The sequence below is a fragment of the Uloborus diversus genome, chromosome 8 (assembly GCF_026930045.1).
Source record: "Uloborus diversus isolate 005 chromosome 8, Udiv.v.3.1, whole genome shotgun sequence".
In the NCBI taxonomy this organism is placed as follows: domain Eukaryota; kingdom Metazoa; phylum Arthropoda; class Arachnida; order Araneae; family Uloboridae; genus Uloborus; species Uloborus diversus.
This window is the reverse complement of record NC_072738.1, coordinates 34653666-34673980: the sequence shown is the minus strand read 5'-3', so window position 1 is coordinate 34673980 and position 20315 is coordinate 34653666. Positions and strand designations below refer to the sequence as shown.

Genomic DNA, 20315 nt, shown 5'->3' with positions numbered 1-20315 from the left:
GGAGAAAGCTAAGCAAAGAGTTCAAGAGTAGTGAAAAATTGCATGAAATAATTTTGTAAAGAGTGATAAAATTCAAGTTAAAGCTTGCAAAGACGCAAAAGCATATGAAATGGCCATGCATACAGCCGATACAGAAGTTCAAATTGATAACATATTGCAAATTGACATTTGAATTCATACTTCGTTTTGTAATTATCAAATTAAGACCCTTTTAACACCTAAAATCTTACAACTGCATGCAATTTCCCCTGCACATAACATGTATAAAAAAGGCGACAATAATTGTAAATTTCACCAAGAGTAAAAAGTTTTAATTGTTCAAGTTTACCATTCACTGTAAAACATTCTAGAATAAAGCTAATATAATTAGTTTCACTTATTTATTAAAAATTTAGTGTGTGATGGTTCATAAACTAAAACTACCCTTAGGTTTAATGCAAGAAAAAAAAAATGTATACAGAATTTTCACAATAACTTTACATGTTATTCGTAAAATCTCACGACTACTAACCAAGAAATAAAAATTTATGAAGAAATATTCTATTTTAAAATTAAATGCCCAGTCGGACATGTAAGGGCAAAAGATTAGTGCCCAATCTGAATTTTTACGTGACCCGGCAGGTCTACAATTTTTGAGCCCTGCACTGAAGTGATGCTGTGCTGCTAATAGTTTACATTGTAACATTAGAAAACTAAACACATATTTAAAATAGGAAAAAACTTTATTACAGAAGATTAAAAACATTAAAATTTATAACCAGAAACTTCGACGAGTACGGATTTGAATCAATAGCTACTTGAGGAAGATATTTACCTCGATTTTACTTCTTCACTGCCTGATCTCGTAGGAGTTTTGTCCCTCTTGTTGCGTTGAGAACGACCTTTACGAAGTCTACGGAAAGACTGCCTGAGGGACTTTTTAAAAGACTTTTTACGAGACATAGCTGCATCACCAATAGCTACCAAATCTGTCCAAATCAAAAAAATAAATGTTAAATAAATGTTCGAGAAAATCTCGAAATCATTTTGATCTGTTTCGAAGTGGAAATCTATATTTTCATTTGATTTATATCAACCAAAGTAGAGAAATAAGTATTCAACAAGTTTTATAAAACAATCTTATTCACTAAAAAACTGAACACTTATACATTTTAGAAAAAGGATTTATTTACTTTGAAAGTCGCAAGACAGATTCAATTAGAAGCTGCTTCGTGACACTTATTCATATACACTAACTACAATTGCAAAATATCATTCATAAATTGCAATAATATTAGCTTAAGTGACAGCCTGTAACTTTTAAATGAACATTTGTAGATCTTCCTCAAGAATATTAGCTGAAATAGTAGTTTATCGATGAAACTAGCTGAACATTGGAACATATAATAGCTACAAATATGACTAATTTGGAAACACTGAATAGAATTTATTTCAAAAGCTCCCAGCTAAGAACTATTAAATTTAGTTTGACTGTTTGGCTTTATCTTTCAATTGAGCCAAATAATGCTTTAAATAAAAGAATTGTGATCTAAAAATGAACTTTTTCCCTCGCCATTGACCCACAAAACAATTTTCAAACCACCAGTCAGTCTCCTACAATGCTATGAAATCAACTTGACATAGAAAACCTTGAACATAAAAGAAAAAAACAGTATTAAAAAAACTTACCATTAGGATTTAAAGTACATTTAGACATCACAGCTTTTTTCTGTATGTAGTCAAACAAAGCAAAGCCATGAGCTGTACCAGCAGATATTCTAAAAGAATAAATACAGTTCAATTTCCTTGCATTGAACACCTAACAAGCATATCTATACATGTATATAGAAGGATAGGCAACTTACAGGCCCCATTCAGCATTCACAGCTAATGCAGTAACAGCAGCAGGAGGGGTTAACTGCTCAATCACTGATGGAATAAAACCAGAATCAAATTTCAGATTTCCTTGCTTCAGAGATAATTGATCATGGCCTTTCCATACAAAGTTATCTCTGTCACTAACTATATTCACAGAATGTGCCTGAAATGTTAAATTTGAAAATTAAAGCTGAAATAATGCAAAATTTTTAAAATTATATTAATTAATAATTTGTGATCTGAAGAATATTTAAGTTCAAACTATGTTAAGGATCTCAATGTTTCAAATTTATCTTAATTTAAGGGTATAAGAATGACTAATAGCATGGAATTTCAAAAATAAGTATCTATGAAATTCCTGTGAGAAAACTAGAAGGGGTTACCACTCTTTCAGCAGATAAAAAAGGCCATATAAAAGCCCTGTTTTTTTAAACTATATAGGACCATTTCACGCCAGTGTCGCAAGAAGAAACTTTAAGATAGAGTTTTGCTTATAAGCATATACACAGAAACATACAGGTATACTGTTGAACCTCGCTATAAGGTCACTCTTTGAAACTTAGCTTACCTTCGACGAGCACGACCGGTAGCTACCGGTTAGTTGATCAAGTGACAGCTAATGATCATGTGCTTCAATCAACAGCTTAAAACGGTAACCTATGCATTAACTGGTTGATCATAGAACGCTGCGGTTAGTAACCGGTTGAGTTTGTCGAACGCAACCTTGGTGAAAGTGACCCGTGTCCTTAAAACCAAATCATATGCTTTAACAATAAGTATATAATTAACAAAATTCTTTGTTAAATCTACTATGTTCCAAATTATCAGTTTATTAGGCTGTTGCCTTTTAGCAAATGTCTTTACCGTTCATTAAAGGTCTAAGGTTTTGTCAAACTCTAAAAAATAGGGCCTTTGATCAACTTTTAGGGCTTCTGATGACTAAATATGCTTTACAGAGGACCCTTACAAACAATAGTTGAAAATAGGGCCTTCATAGAGGCCTTTGAGAGCCCATGGGAACCCAGCTAGAAGAAAATTTTTTAAACTTAAATAGGATATATGCTACTGCTAAATCTGAAACTTAATTCTTTTTGAACAATAGCAAAGTATTCATATAGATTTTATACTATTTTGAATTTCAAGAGCTAAAAAGCTCTAGATTAGCGGTCGCCAACAGGCGACCATTTCATAGAAATCTGCTTCCCAAATAAAGTCTTAGTTGCCAAAAGTGGCGTGTTTTTTCAATTGTTAAAAATCTTATTTTATATCATGTTATGACAACACACTTCGAATTCTCAGACATTCAGCACATCGGCCAATGTAATTCGAAGCAAGCTCTTTTCCTTAGGTTGTTTTTTTTTTTGCTCTGAATATATATTTTTTAAAAATGGCAATTAATACTCGAAAGTGGCTACCATTTTTTGCGACTGTGCTAGCCAGTGGCTATTCAGAATTCCTAGTCTGAAGCCTCACCAATAGTGTTTGGTTATTATTAACCCTAATATTAACATAACTTTATTTACCTCAAGTTCTTTTTCAACTTCTTCCTCTTTCATTTCAAAAAGGACAATTTGTCCAGCTGTGCCAGCAACTACAAGAGTCTTTGAGAAAACATCAAGGTAAATTTTTTTCACAGCAAGCCTTGGGTCGTCACTGTAAGGATCAAAATTTCCAACCTGGAAAGTAGTTTAATATTAGAAGTTTCAAAATTTCAAACCCAGTAAAAAATAAAGGCCGAGATCAGGACACCTAATTACATCCATGCACGTTAAAACTAACCTTACGGAAAGGAGGCCATTCCTCTTCCTCAGCAGCAGGTTCACCATCCTCACCAACAAAGAGATGAGACGTATGAATAGTATAAAGATGAGAAAGTGCAATACCAGATGCATCCCAAAATCGGACAGAACCATCTTCATGACCAGTGAGTAGAAGATTATGAACAGTTGGCTCTTCAGCTGAATTAACACCACCGAGTATTGGCCACTCCTTAAAGTTAAAAAAACAAAAATTATGACTACAATTTCTTATACTCTATGCAGTATGGAATCATCTTAGTGCAACTTTGCGACAGATTTATCCTAGGGGACAATGAAATAATAAATTTCAAAAAATCGACAAAGAAAAATAAATTTAACTGTGGGTAAGAATATTTTAACACTAAAACACAAAAATTTTAAATGAATTTCAGATTAAATAAACACTAGGTTATACAGTGGCCGCCGCTTAAATGAATCTCAATTCGTCGCCTCAGAGCAATAGTAAGATCTTAGTGTTATTTCTGGGCTTAAATATCTTTCTGTTGAGGTGACGATTTGTTCTGAACAGTTTTGATTCCATAAAGCGGGTAATTCAATAAAGCTGGATTTTATTCCGTTTTTTACAATTTGATTCATTAAAGTGGCCGATCCAATTCACCGGGGTCCACTGTTGCTGCTTTAACGAATCAAATAGTCAAGAACAGAATAAAATCCAGCTTTATTGAATTAGCCACTTTATAGAATCAAAACTGTTCAGAACAAATGTGATTCATATAAGTGGCGACCACTGTAATACTAAGAAACACTTAACCCAGGATATTAAGGACAATATTGGTCTTGGCCAAAAAAAGGCATATTAATTTTAATATAGTATGTTTGAAAGTTTTCAAGGTTACCAGTGTACTTTCTATGCTTTAATAAAAAATTTGCATTTTTTCCAAGAATCCTTCATTATTCCAGGTTTTTTTAAGCAAGAAATACACTCCAATTTTACTATTGAGCCAAGAATGAGATCATGTAAAAGAATGAAAATTTAACAAGTAATGAAATTGCTTACTTTTTCAGTGTACTTGGAAGAAACTTGCTTATTTCCAGATGTGATGATATTGTTCCAGAGAGATTGTGGTACATCATAACAGTGTTGAGTGCAAGTTATAGAAGATAAATGTAAACTATGTAAAAAGGGAAGGCGAAATGGTAACCAATCATCAGATTCAAGGTCTATGACAACAATTTCTTCCTCAGCCAGAACAACAAGGGTGTGAGGATTATCATATTCTGAAAGAAAAAGCTACACTTAAAATCTAAACAAATTGGAGGACAAATCTTTAAATTATATTTAAGTTTCTCTCTGTCTATTATTAAATAGTCACATTCATTCCTTTAAGAGCAGGGTTTGAAAAAAGGGATTGTTAGTCTTATTTTGGAACTCAAAACTTTGACTTAACTACCACAATTTAACATACGGTACCATTTCTGACACTAACACTTTTAAATAAAAAATTGACAGTCATTTTGTGACTAGGTCAAATTTTTACCAACTTCATATATTGAAGTATATTGCCAAGCACACAACCTAGAAATCAAATTACAAAGAGAAACCCCAACTAGATAGTTTGCATTCCTCAGCAGAATTCTAAGGACCTCTTTGTCAGCGAGGCATGGCCTAGCTAAATAGTTTAAAATTATACTAATGCAGAACATTTGGGCAGCTAAAGGGGGGGGGGGAGCTAAGGTCCCAATGATGTCGGACTTTTTGATCTAATCTCTAAGATTGTTCAAGAGTGAAAATCTTGACAAATGTTTCCAAAAAATGTAATTGAAAGCTTAAAAACATTATCACACTGCATAATCTTGTCAAGCCTCAAGTAGTTTTCTATTCGTTAAAACTAAGCTAAGTGGGTACTTTTAAGATTTTGGCAGAACTAAAACTGCTGGCATTTTGAGACTCAAAACAGCTTTATCCCGTTACTGAATCAAAAACTTCAGCATCTTACGTAAAGTTGATTAAATTTCAAACCGAAACCCTGTTTCAAAAGAACAGAGTTCCTAGTATGCTTAATCATTTTAACCTTTTCACACTGCTGCGGCTGCTCATAGATTGCAAGTGGCAGTACATCACCTGCTACAGCTGCTTTGGGAGTCAAAAGTGCAAAAAACAGTACAAAACTCACAGCAGTGAAAAAGTAGAGTTAAACTTTAAATGGAAGAAAAATAAGTGCTGTATGTGGAAGTTATCAATTGCTAGTCACAAAATACATGAAAAACTCAACCTTCCATTTGACACTTTCCAACATTGTTTTGTTGCACCTAAGAGGCGTTTCTGGCTTTTGGAAAGCCAAGTTGAACATTTGTTTATATAAAAGTTGCATATTTAAGAACTGATTTATATCTAACCAAATAGCTTAAAAAATAGGGGTACGCCAACCAGCTGCATGAAATTAACAAGGTGGTTTTAACCTAATTTATAGAAAGTTTGCAGTATTTTCAAAATAAACTAAATTTAGGGGATGTAATACATTTCTCACTAATACCAATTAGTACAAAAGACTACGTTTGGAGGAAAAAATTCACAAGTTTTAGACATTTGACTGGGGGGCAGGGGCTTACCAGACTCTTCATCTCCATGACAGATTGTGAAGAAATCTACCACTTTTGATGTAAAATCCAAAACTTGATGCTTATCACCGCACATAACTGTAACAGTATGCTTATCACCAAAACTTGCTCGGGGCATGCCACCAGAGAATATGGTGAAGTCATCACTGAAAGAGGAAATTTTTGTAAGTTTCAAAGAGTCAAACTTTTGAGAATAAAGATTAAATATGTAAATCAAGACTTGGTCAATACATACCCTCCCTTAACAGCTCTCCAAAGAACCTTGTTTATAGCCTTGCAAGGAAAAGGGCCTGTAAAATAATGTATTAATCTAAAAGGTCAAATAAAATAAAACTTAAATGCAACGTTAAGTTTTTCTTATTACCATAAGGAGGGCACTGGCGATTCTTCTGGTTTGGAGGAATCTGTTGAACTCCATACTACATAGCTGCCATCATTATGAGAGCTCATGAACTTGGTTCCACTACGATGCCATGAAACAGATTCCAATTGCTAAAAAGAATTAAAGAAACCTGTTATTACTTTTTTATGAAGGAATAGGTAAAACATTTAAGGACTAGCAATGGCTTTTTGGGGAAGGGCGACCTAAAATACTCGTAATTCATTAGCAATTGGCATGATCTAATAGATCACCTTAGATGCAGGATAATAAAATATCCAGCTTATTAAAATAATTTTCCCTGATAAATTAGCTGCTCTATTACCTGGGCTTGACTGAATTAAGTATTTAGGAAAGAATATGATTAAAGTATGATAAACTAGAGTCTGCACATTTTCCAAAGGAAACTAAGCAGGGACAGATACAGACCGACTTTTTACAGGGGGGAGTCATGTTAAAGAATGGCCCTTCCCCTTTTTCTTACAAACGAAACCTACGGTTTTGGGCGCAAAAAAATTCCGAAACTGCTTGGGGTCAAAAAGATGCATCTAGGTAGAACAAAAACGTTGCAGTAATCTTGTTAATTCATAAATATTTCAAAATATTCTCTTTTTTTCCCATTCTTTATGAAATTACCTAATTTAATCTTTTACATTTCATTCACAGATTGATTGAACACAATGTGGATGTATAATAGTGTTGACAATTTAAGAAGAATAGGGGTCATGACCTCATAACCCTTCCCCATATCTGCCACTGAAACTAAGGACATAAATGAGCTAAAATACTATTGGTAGCTAGCAATAAATAATCAAGACTTTGCTGCTGGTAGGCATATAATCTGGGATTTAAAAATTATCATAACTAGAATATTATCTTTAAGCATCTGAAAGTTAATTTCTAGACTTAAATGATTTAGTTGTTCAAGGATGAAAATAAAAACTATATTGACACAAACTGCCTAGACATTATCTGAACAAAAATATGCATCCCATGTCCCTTAATTCAACATCCTTGGCATACTTTTATTCAACCATAAAGCAGGGTTGCAATCGTAATTCTTGCTTGGAAACAAAGCTAGTTATACTTGTTTTGAGAAAATTTGTTAATATGATTGATCAAAAAGAACCAATTTTCAGACTTGAAAATTTGCCTATTTGGTCTGAGATTTATTGAAATTAGGTGATAAAATTGTCCCAAGAAAGCATGAGGGAGGAGGGGGCTGAATTGAGTAGATGATAACTAGTAGAAGCATACTTTGGAAGATCTTCCTTGAAGTTAAAGTATATTAAAATAGATACATTAGAACGAAAAACCGGTTTTTGCCTCAACAGAAAAAAAAAACAGGCTAGATGTCCCTTAATATGCAAAGATATTCAAACGAAACAGCAAAATATATTTTTTATAAAAACTTTTTTTAAAAGCAATTTCTGAAATAATTATTTACCTGATTTCCAATGTAAGTATTTTCAGAGTTCAATGTTTTATTGTCCCACAAAACCATTAAACCTCTGTTATATCCAATGATTATTTTATCTCTATTTAAAGGATGCTCAGCAATGGCTTCAACCGAGCCAGGATTCAACTTGTAATCATCGGGAACACTGAAACAGAATGAGTGAATACATGTAGACCGGCTTCTAGTTGAAATTATGATTAACCTGACCAACTATAAAATTATAAAAAAATTTTGAGTGGGAGAGACTTGACTCAATTGCACATTTCAATGCGGAAGACAGCAAAAAGGTTTGGAAAGTAATTCAAGAAGCTTAATGTAAAAAAAATCTGAACATTTAAATTTAATGATTTACATAAGTCGAAAAATTTACAAGACTTTTTAAAAAACTGAAACAATACAAAGATGTGCAACATTTTAAATTTCTCACTGCAACACAACATCTAAAGAATTTATCCAACATTATAATTATTTGTTTACGACTAGTAAATAAGTTCAAATAAGATCGGTTCAAAGTTTTACTGAAGAAATGGAAGTTGTCAAAAGCATCCTGCACTAAAAGTTTTTCGAGAGGGAAAATTGAATTTGCCAAATGAAATTCCATTTTCATAGAATTAAAATATGAGCATAACACATATCCTACATGCACAACATCTAATGAGAAAAAATAGAATATAATTTAAAAACTTAAGAAAAAAAAGAATGTCGCAAAATTTATACAATACATTTTCTACAGGCATCTTATATTTTATTTTGCTCACAGTCCGATTTGTACCAAAGAACTACTTTTTGTAAACAATCAACAGCTTTGGAAAAGATAACCGAATGTAAAACAGATTCCTCAATTTAGAAGTTATTAGTATACATTTAAAAATATTTTAAGAAGTTATAAATTTAACTATCAATACATGGAAAATTTTAAAATACTAAAGAAATTTAAAAAATGTACTTTCAACATATGAGGGTCAAGATTGGTTAAAAACCAAGGGATGCAAGAAGGAAAAAGCTGCAATGCTACTGAAAATAACAATCTGCTCATGCAACGAGATTTTATGTAAAATTGGAGTTTAAAATTTGATTCAGTTTCATTTGAAAACATATAATACTTCCATTAACATGGATAATATTAGAAGAAATAGCTTAAAATACAAGCCAGAATTTGACAACGTTTACTTTTTCAGTTTTATAGAAATGGATTTAACAAATCCAGGGGGTGGGGATCGGAATCTATGCTTCAACCCATCAAAAACAATTAACTGTTTTATATTCTTTGTAAAAATTTAGCCCTTACTTCATGACTTGAGTTTCTGCTGCAATTAAATATTGTAAGTTAGTATAGAAATCTTTATATAAAAAGCCTTACTGATAAAAAAGATCAAGATTTAAAAAGTTCATACTTTTGGATTACAATATCTTGATAAATTATATGGTCGGTCATCTCAAAAGACTTTACATCCAGAAGGTAAATATTTCCCCCATCAGTTCCAATTAAAAGGTTTTCACCACTTGCTGGAAGACAACATGTAGTGATCTTTTTCAACCTAAAAAGATAAGAAATTTATAATACATAATGTTTAAGTAAATTTTAATTGTTTCAGCATTAAAAATTAGAGTTTAAAACTATTTAACTTTTTTCAGAAAGCCGAGTAAGTATTGTTTTAGAGCTTTGTTCCATGCACAGAAAACATAGCAGGCATCTAGTGTTATTCAACGCCATGTGCTTAAAAGCATTTCTAAACATTCACAATATAAATCAAAGCAACAGATTAGTTTATTTCATGTTTAGTACATTCATTCTTTCTATCCCAGCTACATAAAAGTTCTACGATAGGCCATCTGCTAAATTTATCACAGCTGAATTTAGCTAAATTTTTACATGTAAAATGCAACTTTATTTAGGTTTAACATTACATTCCCCTCACACCATAGTTTTAAGCAAGTGAGCTCGTCTTGACCAACTGCTAACATGACTGAAGATAAGACTTTTTCTGAGAATTCAAAAACCTGAAGGTCTGCTACAAATTCTGCTACACATTTGTTAATTACTTTAAAACAATTTCAAAACACATTTAATAATTAGATTACAAAGTAATGTTAAAAACTTAGTATTTGTAATGTAATGAGTGGTTATTCAGAAAAACTTGCCTTTCTTTAAATGAGCATGACTTAACTTCTTCTAAAACCCATTTTCCATCTTTTTCATTCAGTTCGAAAAGATGCAAAGAACTGTTATCACACTGACTGATCAATCTACCCTGAAATCCAAAAGAAAGGAAATTAAACAAGAATTATGATTTTAAAGTAAAGAAAATATCAAATGTCAAAGATAGTACCTGTCCTGGTAAAAAGAACAGTTCCATAACACATGTTTCTTCCTTGTGTTTGCCTTCAAATTCCACACCAGCAGCTCCATATCTTACAAGGTTAAGTACAATAACAATATATAAACACTAAAAATTTAAAAACAACCACACAAAGAGTTCTATCAATTCTAGTACATTTTAATCATAAAAACTTCTTAGATATCCCATCTGAATAGGGAATATTTAATTTTACACAAGTAACTTTAACCTCTTATTTTATTTGAAGAATTTCACTTTTAAATAAGTATCAAGACTGAAGGTTTAGAGAGAAAAGAAGGGAGGGAGGAATTATTTTAATGAACTTATTTAAATATTCAAAAGAATAACTTATTTGAACACAAAATGTACGTTAAATTTTAGATCTAAAACCATTATTTAAATTTATAGAATTATCTTTGAAGTATGGGCACTCTTATCCCAACTATTTCAACTATTACTTTGATAAAGGGAGTGGGGGGCAGCAAAAATTGAAGGGAATCAAGACTTTTTACAAATGATATCTTAAAAGAATCTTTTTAAACCTTTGATAATTTAAATTTGCAAAAAATATACTAATTAAAAAATCAAAAGCTATTAGAAATAAATTTAAAATTTGCATTTATTGAGAAATATTTAAATGCTGCTTGAAGCAAGGGTTTTGAGGAAAACAACACAGGCCTGGGTAGTCTTGAGGGTAAGGAGAGGACATTAAACTTGTATTGGAGGGGGGGAGCATTGTTTTACTATAGGTCACCCATTTTAAAAGAAATTCATTTCTACAATATAATAAAGATCAGAATCTGGCATTGGGGCTGTCCCCAAAAGGAGGTCACACTTTGAGGAGTTTTTGTGAAAGAGCATTGTGGCAAGTGGGAGGGGGGGGTCAAAAATGTTGAAAAAATGCTATTTTTAATGGACAGCCTCTCAAGGCAGTTTATGCAAATTTTACAAAATAAAATAGTCATGCAAATACAAAAAATACTAGCTGATGAAACTAAACTCAATTCACAAAACAGATACAAATACTTTCAAAATTTTAGATATTGCAATCTATTCTCATTGAAACTATAAAGCTTAAGATCTTTATCAAATAATTTATATTTAATTCCAGTAAAAAAAGTTTTAATTACAAAAGTTAAATATTTATACAATAACAATACTTGAACCTTAAAACAGAAAGAATTAAATATGAAAAAAAATTTAACCCTATGTCCAACACCTTAGATTTTGAAAGATTTAATTAACACTTGAAAACGCAGCATTTTTTGGGATTAATATTTTCAGACTAGCGTGAAACCAATAAATAAAACCAAATAAAAAGGTAAACAGCAGCCAACTACTCCCTTTAAATTTCAACATCCATTTATTTCGTCTACCAAACATTTTTTATAACACAAGAAGAGATTGAGATTTTCCTTAAAATAGACTATTTTATTTTTGGACTCTGAATGTTAATGCATTAAAATAACAAATTTAAACGCAAGACTGAAAATTCAAATTCAACCAATCCACAATTCAACACCCTAATCATTTGAGCATGAGTTGAAGAAAAACGACCGATGTTTAACGAACCGCAATTAGAGATCGATCCCTCATTCCGATTACCATTCACCTTAAGTGATTTCCCCCCTCCCTCCCATCTAGAAAGACCTTCACGCTCTTCCTCTCCCACCTTCACCCGATGTTCTTGCGTGCTCACTCACACGATGAGAGCATCACTCTGACAAAGGTCGAGTAACATTTGATGTCAATCCAACATGAAAGCGGTTGGATGATACGACTGGCATCAATCGCGTAACTGACCACCAGGTAAGAGAGCAAAACGTTTAGTTCCAGCACCTTGTTTTCCCTTTGGAGCCTTGTCCGATGATTCAGTTTTTCTTTCGATCTATATCGATTACGAATAGACTTATTTAAGGAAAGCATGGATTGAAATTCGATCGGCTGTTATAGTTTCAAGAAAATAGAAAAATGTTGGAAACTTGTACATATAAATGCAAAAAAGAAACATCTTGGAACGTCTGTATTTTGGTGACGCTGAAATATTCAGAATGCGTCAATATTACCGTATCTTAACTTCGGGCCTGCTTAACCGATGAGCGGAATACTTTTTGAAGTGTGAATTGTAATATTTTTAGATCTACATAATTTCGGCAGAGTTGAAAATCACGGCCGCGTTTAGACTAATCCACTGTTCGACATCACGGCGAACAGTGGATTAGTCGAAACGACGCAAACAACTATTTTTCCAAACAAAAACTACAAAAGGATTCCAAAACATTGGTGCTTTATAAGAGCTCATGGTTCGATTCGCTAATGATTTGTAAAACAGTTTTCTAAACGAGTCTTTTGCAAGCGGTATTTGTTTTTGTACCACATTTATATACATGCAGCAATTTGTCAACTTTTAATTTCCTTCAGTTTTATTCACCCCCGAGATTTTAAGAAAGCACAGAAGTCCAGAAAGGATGCAAAATAAGTTGCATACACAGCACTGTTGTGCATTTTTAACGCAGTAAAACAAAATAAATGACTGGGATATTAGTGAGTTGGGATTCACACTTTAAAAAGCTACCGTTTTAAGTTTGTCAATGGTTTAACCACTAGTTATCAACTAACAAAATGTTGATCTTCGTACGATGAGTTAAAATCTTGCAAAAGGAAATATAATTGCAGTCATGTGTAAAAGGAAAAACCTTTTGAACTTAAAGATAGACTACTACTTTTAACTATTTGCAATTTTAATGCTGTCTCAACGTCTTAACTTCAACAATGTTCAAGAAAAAAAGTTACATAAAGGCCGGTTGGGATGCTTCCTTAAAAATAAATCAGAACTCCATAAAAATGACTAACTTTTGCTTTGCTTACGACGAGTCAAACTGAATGAGGGGGGGGGAGAGATAAATTATGGATTGTATCTACAAACCCCTATAGATTCCAGCCACCAAAAAATTCGAAAACTTCCGACACCCTACTTTACGAAACTTTAATGAACAGAAGGTTCCCTTTTTTACGCAAGGACACACCACATTGGAATTTTAATCTTTCACGCAAGCTTTGCCCATGAATGACATACAACACTGCACCCGAATTCCTCCGTCGGCAGCACAAAAGGGGGCATGAGGTACATTTTGGAAGCACATTAAAGGGGAACGTGCAAGAAAAAGAATATTGATAATGACACCTCCCCGAAACTTTTTATATGCAACTTTCAAGAGCATCAACACAAAAGAAGCAAAAGTGCTTTTTTATTCGACCCTGAAGAGAACGGTGACTCAGAGGCTCGGGAGGGGAGGAGTAAAAAAACCGCGCGCAGAAAGAAGTCAAAAGCAGACAATGGAGGCTGAAAACTGGTCTGGCCAAGATCAGAGATTTGGGAAGAAGAGTGATGTAACGCGCTCCCATCGTAGTCTAACCTCTGGGTCAATCAACCCCAGAGTGATTGACTGAAGCCACTGGCGAATCGTGGGAGGAAATAGCAAATCATAGGCTGCCGATATTTAATTCGTATCTGCAGAACTTGCGTACAAGAACTTCGGTTTAGTTTTCCGCTGGTTACCTAAGCTGCACTTTAGTTTATCAATTTCGTTCTTTCCAGTCAAAACAAAAAGAACATTTGAGACATATGGAAAAACTTTCAAACCCACATGCAAGACAAACTGTTCCATTGACATTTTTTGAAAAAATTTTGAGTGGTACTTTGCTCTTTCTCAGCTTTTGTCATAGAGAATGTTAAATCGTAGGAAACAATCGGGGCCGGTCGTTAAGGGTACGGAGATCAAATGCCACCCCCCACCCCCCACCCCCCATGCAAAAAAATTTATGTTTTTAGATCCAAGTGGGAATGATTTGTTTTCAATAAAATTTGCATTTAGTGCACCCTTTTGCCGCCCCACTCCCAGAAAAAATGCGAAATAACTGGCATGTTTAAAGTTACATTGCGCAATTAAACAACGTGAGTACAATTCAACATTCAAGGATTTGAAAAATTTCGACGAGAACCCCTATTTTAATTGTGCAAATTTTAATGGAGTAAATATTTCCAGCAAAATTGACCAATATTGAGTGATCAAGAATAGGAATATGAGTTTCATTTTACCGAATATACTTTCATCCTATCTCCGTTTGAAAACGGCAGGGTTTCCCCAAGAAGGGGGAAGTCCCCCTTGGACCGATCCAGATTCCCATGAGATAAAAGCGCAACGATGGCAAAAACTTATCAATTCGAAGGACAAGTTTCTGAAAATAAATGCGTGGGGCGGGGGTAGCAACTTCCCATCAAAGTGAATTTCAGAATTTCTTGGTGAAACTCGCCAGCTTTTGCTGAAAAGCCGAACTTTTATAATTTCAGAAACAATTAGATTGGACGACAAATTTATTCAAAAAATTTATTCGTTATTCAACAAAGTTATGTTGGAAAAAAAAATTGTTGCCGAAATAGCGTTGTTATCGTGAGAGATATAGCAAAATGAGCAAGCAAAACTTTCAGTTCTATCTAGCTCTTTCCGTTTTGCTCAACATTTGATTCAGCATTCAAAAAGTACTAAAAAAAAAAATCGCGCTTACATATCTTCCCTGCTAAGAAACGCAAGTATTTTATGCAGCAATATATAAAAACGCGTTGTCTGTTTTGTGAGTCATGCTTGGAAACGTGAAACCAAACAAGTTCCATTGCCATCTCCAATGAGTCAGACGGGGAAGTCGATATAAATTGGGTCGATGTTTCATTCGGATTCATTTAAATAACGCCGCTACAACAGAAACTGACACTTACTTGAAGGGGGGAGGGGGAGATAATGCAACAAATTGTTGGAAAGATGTTTAATTGTCTGGAATAACAAAAATTCAGAACCTGAAAATAACTGAAGCAGCTTGAAAAGGCACTCTTAAAATTATTATGCGATGACTCGAGGCTTCTTCTTATAGGTCGGGCACACAGGGGTAACCACCCCGGCAAGGGAGTACCATCTCAAAAACAAATGCAAGCCATGTCAGTCTGGTCGGAAACTAAGGGATCCGAACCTTGGAGGGAGGGGGGGGCGACACTGGCGCTAATAAAAGAAAGGAAAGGGAAAAGGGGGGGGGGCTCCGATTAAGAGAAAACGTAAAGAACAAGTAAAATTTACTCTGTATATACTGTTGTGGCACTTAAAATAGAGTTATTTTTTTTCTAGTAAAAAGTTTATTTTTTCTCCCCCTTCCCTCGTTTTCCTTTTCACATTTTCGTCTTCTTTTCTTTGGGGGGTGGGATGGGCCCAGCGATATAATTGGAAAGCGGCCCGCCTTGACTCGGAGGCTCTGGTAAAATGACTTGTTTTAGATTTAGTCAGGGGAGGTGTCAAGGCGAAGGGGGGAATTTAGGGAGTTGTTTTACGGGGTATTTTACTTCTGGGGGCCTTCGCATTATTTAGGGGGTGCCCTTGCTCTTGGAGGCACCCTTGGATTTAGTAATCCTGTCTCTGTTGCTTCAAAAAGGCTTCTTTAAGCTAAACTATTCTCTTCAAGAGACACCTAGAACCTTCACTTTATCTTCTGGGCAAAAGCAGTGTATAATAATTTTAAGCTGTACATTGGCTTTTTTTATGTACCTACTAGTCGCACCTGCTCGGCTTTGCCCGTAGTACAAAATTAACAGGTCTTTTGGTTCGCCTGTATACAAATAACAAAACTGATATAAATAATGTATCATAAATGCCCTTATTACGATAACTTGGTAATTTACTCTTCCATCTTATGATAATTTTGCTCGGGAAAACTTTCAAATTGGAATTGAAAAAGAACAAAATTGAATATTCGAAAAATCGCTTCGAGGTGCACACCCCCATGCTGCAAACTAATTCTGTGCCAAATTTCATGAAAATCAGCCAAACGGTCTAGGCGCATCAGAGATCCAGACAGACTTTCAGCTTTATTATTAGTGAAGCATATATTTTTATCAACAGACTTTCAGAAAAAATTTACTTTAGCAAATTCTTTAAGGAAGATAGTTTACCATGTGACGTAATATTTCATTTTGCAAAAACTTAAAAATTCCAATGAATTTCAAAAGCCATTCTACAAAACATGTTTTACATTTGATTTCAAGTGTATTGTTCATACCATTCATTAACAGAAAATAAAACACTTCAGAAACTGAAGTTTTCATGAATCAACAAAGTTCTTATCAGACTTTTGGTATTTCTTCTAATTCCATTTCACATGAAAGAATAAAATAAAGAATGATATTTTAACAGTCTTGATTACAAAACACAAATGCTAAATCAGCTACAAAATTTAGCTGTACTTTCTCCAAACCATATTTTAACAAAAAAAAATTAATGGCATAGCTACATCAACAGCAAAATCAGTTTTAAATTTTAGATTGTGGGTTTTTATTTTTTTACTGCATTTAGTTTTATGGGAAAGCTATTCAAACAAAATATAAAAACTTAAAAATTCATCTGCTATAAAGTTCTGAAAGAAAAATTAGAAATATCCCGAGTTAGGCCTTTAAATAACAACCTAAGTATTGAACAATTTTTATGTTCTACAAACAATGGTATACCTGTAAGAATCTGCCAGCACAACCCTAACCTTTTCTCTTTCTGAACTTAAATACTGTCTACAACCAACCATTGCTAGAAAATAAATACCGGTTAATCAGCCTGCAACTTAAGTAAAACCATAACTTAAAATAGGTATGGATTAGAAAAAGGATACATTCTGATTGAGCCCAATTTAGTACCAATAGCTAGAAGTTGTAGTTTAGGATCCCATGCAAGTGCACTTGGTCTATGAGGAAATCCATGTAGAACAGTCTAAAATTGAAGATTGGCACATTTCAAAAGTTAATACATCTCATTTAATGAATAACTTATTTTAAAGATAAATTGATAAGATAAATTGAATTATATTTACATGGAATTTTAAAAGTAGGACTGTGCAACGTTTTACAAAAAAAACATTTATGGTACCTTCAAAAGTTCTTACTTTATAGGATACAAAGAGTAGACTTGATATATAAATACAGAATCAAAATAGTTGCGTTCTTTTACAATTTAAGGCTCAAATCAGTTTAATATAGTAAAATCATTTTTTGAAAGAAAAGTTCATTAAATTGAAAAACATTTCTTAAATTTAAAAAAAGATTTATTCATTTTGTGCCAAAAAATCACACATTTATGAAAACCATGAATACGAAAAAATATGAACTTCAAATGGAAAATACAATTTCATTCTGACAATGATCCCCCTCAAATATTTACTAATACATTTTTACAGTAAGTTACCGCCCTAAGCCAACACTCTTGGCTTCCTTGAGAGGTTTTTACCTCCAGCTCAGTTACTTGCGATTCCATGCTGATGAGTGCTAAAAAGCATGAAACTGCAGCCCTCTGATGGAATAACCGAGCCGACGGTGTATTTTATATATTTATCAATACAGTTCAGGAAAAATCTTAAGCAAAATTTCTTTAAATCTATTTTTGCAGTAAAAGACATGTTTTTGGAATAAAATAAAGGGGAGGGGAGAATACAGGAAACTACAAATAGCTTCTCACAAAAATCTTGTATATAAAACTAAATCTTAGATAATCTGAACATTTAGATTCATTTACCAAATTCAATTACCAAAAGATATTTTAGAAGTCAAAATACACACTTTTATTTTATAATTATTTTACATTTCAAACATTTACTTTTTTGCTCTATATTAAACAAAAGAATTTGCCCATGAATTTGTACCAAATAAAGTAATTAAAACATGAACAAAAAATTCTTTGAAAATTATTGACAAATCAATCTTAACATTAATTAAAATTAGTACTTGCCTTTTGGAAAGAAAATAGTTCTTTATTTAATTTAACCCTTTCTGCACTCAGATGGTGCCCTTTACCTCTCATAAACTTCAACATTATGACCTAGAACAAAAGCAGTTATTACAACAGCTGTTCTTACTACAAGGAAAAAAAATTAAAAAAATAGAACCAACTTGGAAACTGCAGCTGGAAGTCGCTCTGAAAAGTAAAAAATAATTTTATTCTTTGAATACTGTAGATACTACTTTTAAACATATTTTGAAGTCTGCACAAAAACAAAAATGAAACAATGCATAACCATTTTTAGTTTGTATTTTTGATGAAAGCCAGTCAAAATTTAAAACTTAACATTTATACCGCTACACAAATAGGTTGGTTAAGAATGAATTTAGATTGTTTTTGCGCAAACTTCAAAATATGCTTAAAAGCAGTGTCTATGGCATTCAACGAATACTTTTTAGAGCACTTTCCAGCTACAGTTCAAGTCCTTTATTTCACTCTTTTTAATGTTAATGTATTTTAGAAATATGTTACCATCACGAAACATTATATAAATGATCTATAAATGACAAAATTATCAATGCAACTAGAGATGCAACGAATATTCGGCCTATTCGGCCTGTCAGCCGAATATTCGGCTTCGGCCGAATACCTAGTTTACTATTCGGCCTTGGCCGAATACTTGAAAAAAAAGCTTGTTTGTCACTTTTTCGTTGAAAATTTTACATCTTTAAATTTGTATTCATCATGTTTGTTGAATATTTTCAATGAAGTCAGCCTCTAGCACATTGTCAGGTTCATTATCCAGTGCATTGTCATATTTAATGGTGGACATTAATGAATGGTTACTAAGATATATCTACAAAATTACCTCTGAAAAAACCACACAAAATAGTTTTTCCCTGACATATTAGGAGGGTTGATACTTCTTATTAAAGTAATTATAATGTACTGATAAACCATACTTTAAGAATAACTTAAATAAAAAGACTCAAAAAACTTTTATTTTTCTTATTCTTTAAAATACAAAATTTCGTCCAGACATAAACTATTAAGATTCCTTTTACAACATTTTGAAAACCACCTTTGTAATGTCTGCAGTAGTATGATATGTCCAGGTTCAAACCAGATTTTTAATTAGCCGCAAGAGAAAAAAGGGACCTGAAGTCTAAAACTACTAGTACTTTGTATAATAGCTAAACTTAATACATAAAAATTAAAAAAGTCTTTTAATCCACTTTTATATACTAATCCAACTAAAACATTAAAAATATATATACAGTGTGACAATGCTATTTTTCAAGTAATAGATTATGAATGAGAAAAAAAAAAGTAATTGTAAATAATAAATTTTCATTTTGAATAACATAGAGCAATTGGTTCATTAGCAGTAAATATTGCATATGCATAATCCTGATCCTGACACTGCAATAAGTTTTTTTTTTTTTTTCAAAGATAATAAAGTTCTGTTTCATATTAAAATAGGATATGATTGTTTAAAAATTAGATTCAATTGTTTTAACCAAATAATGAACATTTTTATAAAGCCTTCACAAGGGAAAAAGAAACATTGCATGATTATAGAGGGACAAAATCATTATTTTAAAAGTAAAAATTTAAATCAAGGGACCAAGAATAGGTGTAATGGTCAATTGTGAATGTGATGTTTACAAAATAAAGGAAATAAGACTTATCAAGTTTTAAAATACAACTAACTAAAGGATTCAGAAATTTTGGTATAAACATATTTTGGGAAAAAATATCAATACAAAAACAGAAGTACACTGATTTATAAACACCATATGAAAAATTACATTTCAGCTAAATAAAAAAAAATTATGATTGCAAAAGTGGAACTGTTTTCTTTGGATGTTTTAGAACAAACGAAAATAAAAAAATTAAAAAATATTGCAAAAATATTCAGTGTCGTGAAACTTTACGAAATCTCAAAATGCATCATTATTTTAATTAGAAAGGCAGAGAGAAAAATAAAAATCATTTAGAGTACAAGTATTTCTAATCTAACCTAGTATTCTATCACTTAAAAATGGAATTTTTTGCACTAAACAAAAAAAAGGGGGGGGGTGAAAACTGCCCCTCTTGGCA

General features: G+C 32.6%; 1 protein-coding gene across 1 annotated transcript in view; it reads right to left on the bottom strand.

Moving 5' to 3' along the window:
* LOC129228213 (lethal(2) giant larvae protein homolog 1-like) overlaps positions 1-20315 on the bottom strand; it is a 62014-nt gene that overhangs the window by 15497 nt on the left and 26202 nt on the right. The window contains exons 2-16 of the mRNA XM_054862876.1: positions 18222-18311; positions 17113-17210; positions 10405-10486; positions 10217-10326; positions 9469-9612; positions 8063-8219; positions 6604-6728; positions 6472-6528; positions 6228-6382; positions 4675-4895; positions 3637-3846; positions 3381-3533; positions 1845-2020; positions 1669-1757; positions 815-968 (exon numbers count right to left, since the gene is read on the bottom strand). Coding sequence (XP_054718851.1) covers positions 815-968; positions 1669-1757; positions 1845-2020; positions 3381-3533; positions 3637-3846; positions 4675-4895; positions 6228-6382; positions 6472-6528; positions 6604-6728; positions 8063-8219; positions 9469-9612; positions 10217-10326; positions 10405-10486; positions 17113-17210; positions 18222-18305 — 2015 coding nt within the window. The 5' untranslated portion in view covers positions 18306-18311. The remainder of the gene's footprint in view (positions 1-814; positions 969-1668; positions 1758-1844; positions 2021-3380; positions 3534-3636; positions 3847-4674; positions 4896-6227; positions 6383-6471; positions 6529-6603; positions 6729-8062; positions 8220-9468; positions 9613-10216; positions 10327-10404; positions 10487-17112; positions 17211-18221; positions 18312-20315) is intronic.